Source organism: Pristiophorus japonicus, chromosome 17 (assembly GCF_044704955.1).
Source record: "Pristiophorus japonicus isolate sPriJap1 chromosome 17, sPriJap1.hap1, whole genome shotgun sequence".
Lineage (NCBI taxonomy): Eukaryota > Metazoa > Chordata > Chondrichthyes > Pristiophoridae > Pristiophorus > Pristiophorus japonicus.
Window position 1 is genome coordinate 80192060 of NC_091993.1, and position 7024 is coordinate 80199083.

A 7024-nucleotide genomic window follows, 5' to 3' on the forward strand; every position below is an offset into this window, starting at 1 on the left:
ACAATAAAAACTGTAGCTTAACAAAAAGTTTAAAGGAAACTTAACAAATTAAATTAAAATTCTATTTGGACAGGACACCACTTATGTCTAAAGTCACACATGAAGAATGCTACTTGGGAGAGACACAAGGGGGAGCCAGTGCCTTTAGAACAATATGCAAAGAGTCATGACCTTCAGGACAGGAGCGAAGGTTGAAGGGGAAGCAATGAAATTAAAGTTTTTTTTAAAGAAAGCAAACATCCCTCAACAACAAGAAACTGTGCCAAACATCGTGTGCTTGAGCCCAGGTACAAGATGTTTTATTGAAGGACACCGTATTGCATTGCATTGGCCGGGTTGCGGTTCCGAGCGCTGGCCAGCAGGTGGCGCAGTGCTGTTCCCGCCCCCGCGCCGCCCCGACTGCCCATCTTGCCCAAGTGGGCGGAGTTTCCGCGGCGGGTGAGGCGCCAGTGGGTGACAGCCAAACAACCAACGGGCGCCCGGGGTCATGGCTCGAGCCGGCGGGGACTCGCTGAAGGCCTGACTGACCGCTGGGCTGGGATTCCGGAGCCGAGTACAGCATGGCCGGGCTCATCAAGAAGCAAATCCTCAAACACCTGTCCAGGTAGGAGCCGGAGCGCGGGGACCTGTCCGTGTGTGTGTGTGTGTGTGTGTGTGTGTGTAGGGAGGGAGCGAGCGAGGGGTCAGTGTGTGTGTGGGGGGGGGGGAGCGAGGGGTCAGTGTGTGTGTGGGGGGGGAGCGAGGGGTCAGTGTGTGTGTGGGGGGGGAGCGAGGGGTCAGTGTGTGTGTGGGGGGGGGAGCGAGGGGTCAGTGTGTGTGTGGGGGGGGAGCGAGGGGTCAGTGTGTGTGTGGGGGGGGAGCGAGGGGTCAGTGTATGTGTGTGTGTGTGGGGGGGGAGCGAGGGGTTAGTGTGTGGGTGTGTGTGTGTGTGTGTGTGGGGGGGGGAGCGAGGGGTCAGTGTATGTGGGGGGGAAGCGAGGGGTTAGTGTGTGTGTGGGGGGGGGGAAGCGAGGGGTTAGTGTGTGTGTGGGGGGGGGGAGCGAGGGGTCAGTGTGTGTGTGGGGGGGGGAGCGAGGGGTCAGTGTGTGTGTGGGGGGGGGAGCGAGGGGTCAGTGTGTGTGTGGGGGGGGAGCGAGGGGTCAGTGTGTGTGTGGGGGGGAAGCGAGGGGTCAGTGTATGTGTGTGTGTGTGTGTGGGGGGGGGAGCGAGGGGTCAGTGTGTGTGTGTGGGGGGGGGAGCGAGGGGTCAGTGTGTGTGTGTGTGGGGGGGGGGAAGCGAGGGGTCAGTGTGTGTGTGGGGGGGGGGGAGCGAGGGGTCAGTGTGTGTGTGGGGGGGGGGGAGCGAGGGGTCAGTGTGTGTGTGGGGGGGGAGCGAGGGGTCAGTGTGTGTGTGGGGGGGGAGCGAGGGGTCAGTGTGTGTGTGGGGGGGGAGCGAGGGGTCAGTGTGTGTGTGGGGGGGGGAGCGAGGGGTCAGTGTGTGTGTGGGGGGGGAGCGAGGGGTCAGTGTATGTGTGTGTGTGTGGGGGGGGAGCGAGGGGTTAGTGTGTGTGTGTGTGTGTGTGGGGGGGGAGCGAGGGGTCAGTGTATGTGGGGGGGAAGCGAGGGGTTAGTGTGTGTGTGGGGGGGGGGAGCGAGGGGTCAGTGTGTGTGTGGGGGGGGGAGCGAGGGGTCAGTGTGTGTGTGGGGGGGGGAGCGAGGGGTCAGTGTGTGTGTGGGGGGGGAGCGAGGGGTCAGTGTGTGTGTGGGGGGGAAGCGAGGGGTCAGTGTATGTGTGTGTGTGTGTGTGTGGGGGGGGGGAGCGAGGGGTCAGTGTGTGTGTGGGGGGGGGAGCGAGGGGTCAGTGTATGTGTGTGTGGGGGGGAGCGAGGGGTTAGTGTGTGTGTGGGGGGGGAGCGAGGGGTTAGTGTGTGTGTGGGGGGGGGGAGCGAGGGGTCAGTGTGTGTGTGGGGGGGGAGCGAGGGGTTAGTGTGTGTGTGGGGGGGGAGCGAGGGGTTAGTGTGTGTGTGGGGGGGGAGCGAGGGGTTAGTGTGTGTGTGGGGGGGGAGCGAGGGGTGAGTGTGTGTGTGGGGGGGGAGCGAGGGGTTAGTGTGTGTGTGGGGGGGGAGCGAGGGGTTAGTGTGTGTGTGGGGGGGGAGCGAGGGGTTAGTGTGTGTGTGGGGGGGGAACAAGGGGTTAGTGTGTGTGTGGGGGGGGAGCGAGGGGTCAGTGTGTGTGGGGGGGGAGCGAGGGGTCAGTGTGTGTGGGGGGGGAGCGAGGGGTCAGTGTGTGTGGGGGGGAGCGAGGGGTCAGTGTGTGTGGGGGGGAGCGAGGGGTCAGTGTGTGTGTGGGGGGGGAGCGAGGGGTTAGTGTGTGTGTGGGGGGGGAGCGAGGGGTTAGTGTGTGTGTGGGGGGGGAGCGAGGGGTTAGTGTGTGTGTGGGGGGGGAGCGAGGGGTTAGTGTGTGTGGGGGGGGAGCGAGGGGTTAGTGTGTGTGTGGGGGGGAGCGAGGGGTTAGTGTGTGTGTGGGGGGGGAGCGAGGGGTTAGTGTGTGTGTGGGGGGGGAGCGAGGGGTTAGTGTGTGTGTGGGGGGGGAGCGAGGGGTTAGTGTGTGTGTGGGGGGGAGCGAGGGGTCAGTGTATGTGTGTGTGTGTGGGGGGGGAGCGAGGGGTTAGTGTGTGTGTGTGGGGGGGGAGCGAGGGGTTAGTGTGTGTGTGGGGGGGAGCGAGGGGTTAGTGTGTGTGTGGGGGGGGAGCGAGGGGTCAGTGTATGTGTGTGTGTGTGTGGGGGGGGAGCGAGGGGTTAGTGTGTGTGTGGGGGGGGGAGCGAGGGGTTAGTGTGTGTGTGGGGGGGGAGCGAGGGGTTAGTGTGTGTGGGGGGGGAGCGAGGGGTCAGTGTGTGTGGGGGGGGAGCGAGGGGTCAGTGTGTGTGGGGGGGGAGCGAGGGGTCAGTGTGTGTGTGGGGGGGGGAGCGAGGGGTCAGTGTATGTGTGTGTGTGTGGGGGGGGAGCGAGGGGTTAGTGTGTGTGTGGGGGGGAGAGCGAGGGGTCAGTGTGTGTGGGGGGGGAGCGAGGGGTTAGTGTGTGTGGGGGGGAGCGAGGGGTCAGTGTGTGTGTGGGGGGGAGCAAGGGGTCAGTGTGTGTGTGGGGGGGGAGCGAGGGGTCAGTGTGTGGGGGGGGGAGCGAGGGGTCTGTGGGGGGGGGGAGCGAGGGGTTAGTGTGTGTGTGGGGGGGGAGCGAGGGGTTAGTGTGTGTGTGGGGGGGGAGCGAGGAGTCAGTGTATGTGTGTGTGTGTGGGGGGGGAGCGAGGGGTTAGTGTGTGTGTGGGAGGGGAGCGAGGGGTTAGTGTGTGTGGGGGGGGAGCGAGGGGTTAGTGTGTGTGGGGGGGGAGCGAGGGGTCAGTGTGTGTGGGGGGGGAGCGAGGGGTCAGTGTGTGTGGGGGGGGAGCGAGGGGTCAGTGTGTGTGGGGGGGAGCGAGGGGTTAGTGTGTGTGTGGGGGGGGGAGCGAGGGGTTAGTGTGTGTGTGTGGGGGGGGGAGCGAGGGGTCAGTGTGTGTGTGGGGGGGGAGCGAGGGGTTAGTGTGTGTGGGGGGGGAGCGAGGGGTTAGTGTCTGTGGGGGGGGAGCGAGGGGTTAGTGTGTGTGGGGGGGGGAGCGAGGGGTTAGTGTGTGTGGGGGGGGGAGCGAGGGGTTAGTGTGTGTGTTGGGGGGGAGCGAGGGGTTAGTGTGTGTGTGGGGGGGGGAGCGAGGGGTTAGTGTGTGTGTTGGGGGGGAGCGAGGGATTAGTGTGTGTGTTTGGGGGGAGCGAGGGGTGGGTGTGTGTTTGGGGGGAGCGAGGGGTGGGTGTGTGTTGGGGGGGAGCGAGGGGTGGGTGTGTGTTGGGGGGGAGCGAGGGGTGGGTGTGTGTGATGGGGGGAGCGAGGGGTGTATGTGCTGGGGGGTAGCGAGGGGTGGGTGTGTGTTGGGGGGGAGCGAGGGGTGGGTGTGTGTGTTGGGGGGGAACGAGGGGTGGGTGTGTGTGTTGGGGGGGAGCGAGGGGTGGGTGTGTGTGTTGGGGGGGAGCGAGGGGTGGGTGTGTGTGTTGGGGGGGAGCGAGGGGTGGGTGTGTGTGTTGGGGGGGAGCGAGGGGTGGGTGTGTGTGTTGGGGGGGAGCGAGGGGTCTGTGTGGGGGGGGAGCAAGGGGTCTGTGTGGGGGGGGAGCGAGGGGTGTGTGTGTGGGGGGAGCGAGGGGTGTGTGTGTGTGGGGGGGAGCGAGGGGTCTGTGTGTGGGGAGGGAGCGAGGGGTTAGTGTGTGTGTGTGTGTGTGTGTGGGGAGGAGCGAGGGGACTGTGTGTGTGTGGGGGGGGTGGGGAGCGATGGGTCTGTGTGTGTGTGGGGGGGGGTGGGGAGCGAGGGGTCTGTTTGTGTGTGGGGGGGAGCGAGGGGTCTGTGTGTGTGTTGGGGGGGGGAGCGAGGGGTCAGTGTGTGTGTGCGGGAGGGAGCGAGGGGTTTGTGTGTGTGTGTGTGGGGGGGGAGCGAGGGGTTAGTGTGTATGTGGGGGGGGAGCGAGGGGTTACTGTGTGTGGGGGAGGAGCGAGGGGTTACTGTGTGTGGGGGTGGAGCGCGGGGTTACTGTGTGTGTGGGGGGGAGCGAGGGGTTACTGTGTGTGTGGGGGGGGGAGCGAGGGGTTACTGTGTGGGGGGGGAGCGAGGGGTTACTGTGTGTGGGGGGGGGAAGCGAGGGGTTACTGTGTGTGGGGGAGGAGCGAGGGGTTACTGTGTGTGGGGGTGGAGCGCGGGGTTACTGTGTGTGTGGGGGGGGGAGCGAGGGGTTACTGTGTGGGGGGGGGAGCGAGGGGTTACTGTGTGTGGGGGGGGGGAAGCGAGGGGTTACTGTGTGTGTGGGGGGAGCGAGGGGTTACTGTGTGTGGGGGGAGCGAAGGGTTACTGTGTGGGGGGGGAGCAAGGGGTTACCGTGTGTGTGTGGGGGGGGAGCGAGGGGTTAATGTGTGTGTGGGGGGGAGCGAGGGGTGGGTGTGTGTGTGTGTGGGGGGGGGGGAACGAGGGGTTAGTGTGTGTGGGGGGGGGAACGAGGGGTTAGTGTGTGTGTGGGGGGGGGAGCGAGGGGTCAGTGTGTGTGTGGGGGGGGAGCGAGGGGTCAGTGTGTGTGTGGGGGGGAAGCGAGGGGTCAGTGTATGTGTGTGTGTGTGTGTGGGGGGGGGAGCGAGGGGTCAGTGTGTGTGTGTGGGGGGGGGAGCGAGGGGTCAGTGTATGTGTGTGTGGGGGGGAGCGAGGGGTCAGTGTATGTGTGTGTGGGGGGGGAGCGAGGGGTCAGTGTGTGTGTGGGGGGGGGAGCGAGGGGTCAGTGTGTGTGGGGGGGGGAGCGAGGAGTTAGTGTGTGTGTGGGGGGGGAGCGAGGGGTCAGTGTGTGTGGGGGGGGGGGAGCGAGGGGTCAGTGTGTGTGTGGGGGGGGAGCGAGGAGTTAGTGTGTGTGTGGGGGGGGAGCGAGGAGTTAGTGTGTGTGTGGGGGGGGAGCGAGGGGTTAGTGTGTGTGTGGGGGGGGGAGCGAGGGGTCAGTGTGTGTGTGGGGGGGGAGCGAGGGGTTAGTGTGTGTGTGGGGGGGGAGCGAGGGGTTAGTGTGTGTGTGGGGGGGAGCGAGGGGTTCGTGTGTGTGTGGGGGGGAGCGAGGGGTTAGTGTGTATGTGGGGGGGGAGCGAGGAGTCAGTGTATGTGTGTGTGTGTGGGGGGGGAGCGAGGGGTTAGTGTGTGTGTGGGAGGGGAGCGAGGGGTTAGTGTGTGTGGGGGGGGAGCGAGGGGTTAGTGTGTGTGGGGGGGGAGCGAGGGGTCAGTGTGTGTGGGGGGGGAGCGAGGGGTCAGTGTGTGTGGGGGGGAGCGAGGGGTTAGTGTGTGTGTGTGGGGGGGAGCGAGGGGTTAGTGTGTGTGTGGGGGGGGGAGCGAGGGGTTAGTGTGTGTGTGTGGGGGGGGGAGCGAGGGGTCAGTGTGTGTGTGGGGGGGGGAGCGAGGGGTTAGTGTGTGTGGGGGGGGAGCGAGGGGTTAGTGTGTGTGGGGGGGAGCGAGGGGTTAGTGTGTGTGGGGGGGGGAGCGAGGGGTTAGTGTGTGTGGGGGGGGAGCGAGGGGTTAGTGTGTGTGTTGGGGGGGAGCGAGGGGTTAGTGTGTGTGTGGGGGGGGGAGCGAGGGGTTAGTGTGTGTGTTGGGGGGGAGCGAGGGATTAGTGTGTGTGTTTGGGGGGAGCGAGGGGGTGGGTGTGTGTTTGGGGGGAGCGAGGGTGGGTGTGTGTTGGGGGGGAGCGAGGGGTGGGTGTGTGTTGGGGGGGAGCGAGGGGTGGGTGTGTGTGATGGGGGGAGCGAGGGGTGTATGTGCTGGGGGGTAGCGAGGGGTGGGTGTGTGTTGGGGGGGAGCGAGGGGTGGGTGTGTGTGTTGGGGGGGAACGAGGGGTGGGTGTGTGTGTTGGGGGGGAGCGAGGGGTGGGTGTGTGTGTTGGGGGGGAGCGAGGGGTGGGTGTGTGTGTTGGGGGGGAGCGAGGGGTGGGTGTGTGTGTTGGGGGGGAGCGAGGGGTGGGTGTGTGTGTTGGGGGGGAGCGAGGGGTCTGTGTGGGGGGGGAGCAAGGGGTCTGTGTGGGGGGGAGCGAGGGGTGTGTGTGTGGGGGGAGCGAGGGGTGTGTGTGTGTGGGGGGGAGCGAGGGGTCTGTGTGTGGGGAGGGAGCGAGGGGTTAGTGTGTGTGTGTGTGTGTGTGTGGGGAGGAGCGAGGGGACTGTGTGTGTGTGGGGGGGGTGGGGAGCGATGGGTCTGTGTGTGTGTGGGGGGGGGTGGGGAGCGAGGGGTCTGTTTGTGTGTGGGGGGGAGCGAGGGGTCTGTGTGTGTGTTGGGGGGGGGGAGCGAGGGGTCAGTGTGTGTGTGGGGGGGGGGGAGCGAGGGGTCAGTGTGTGTGTGGGGGGGGAGCGAGGGGTCAGTGTGTGTGTGGGGGGGGAGCGAGGGGTCAGTGTGTGTGTGGGGGGGGAGCGAGGGGTCAGTGTGTGTGTGGGGGGGGAGCGAGGGGTCAGTGTGTGTGTGGGGG

At 66.3% G+C, this 7024-nt stretch overlaps 1 protein-coding gene across 1 annotated transcript in view; it reads left to right on the top strand.

Moving 5' to 3' along the window:
* The first annotated feature begins 448 nt into the window (after positions 1 to 448).
* Positions 449 to 7024, top strand: part of LOC139227816 (bridge-like lipid transfer protein family member 3A) — a 181259-nt gene continuing 174683 nt past the window's right edge. Inside the window, exon 1 of the mRNA XM_070858884.1 lies at positions 449 to 604. Within this exon, the coding sequence (XP_070714985.1) occupies positions 561 to 604 (44 nt within the window). The 5' untranslated portion in view covers positions 449 to 560. The remainder of the gene's footprint in view (positions 605 to 7024) is intronic.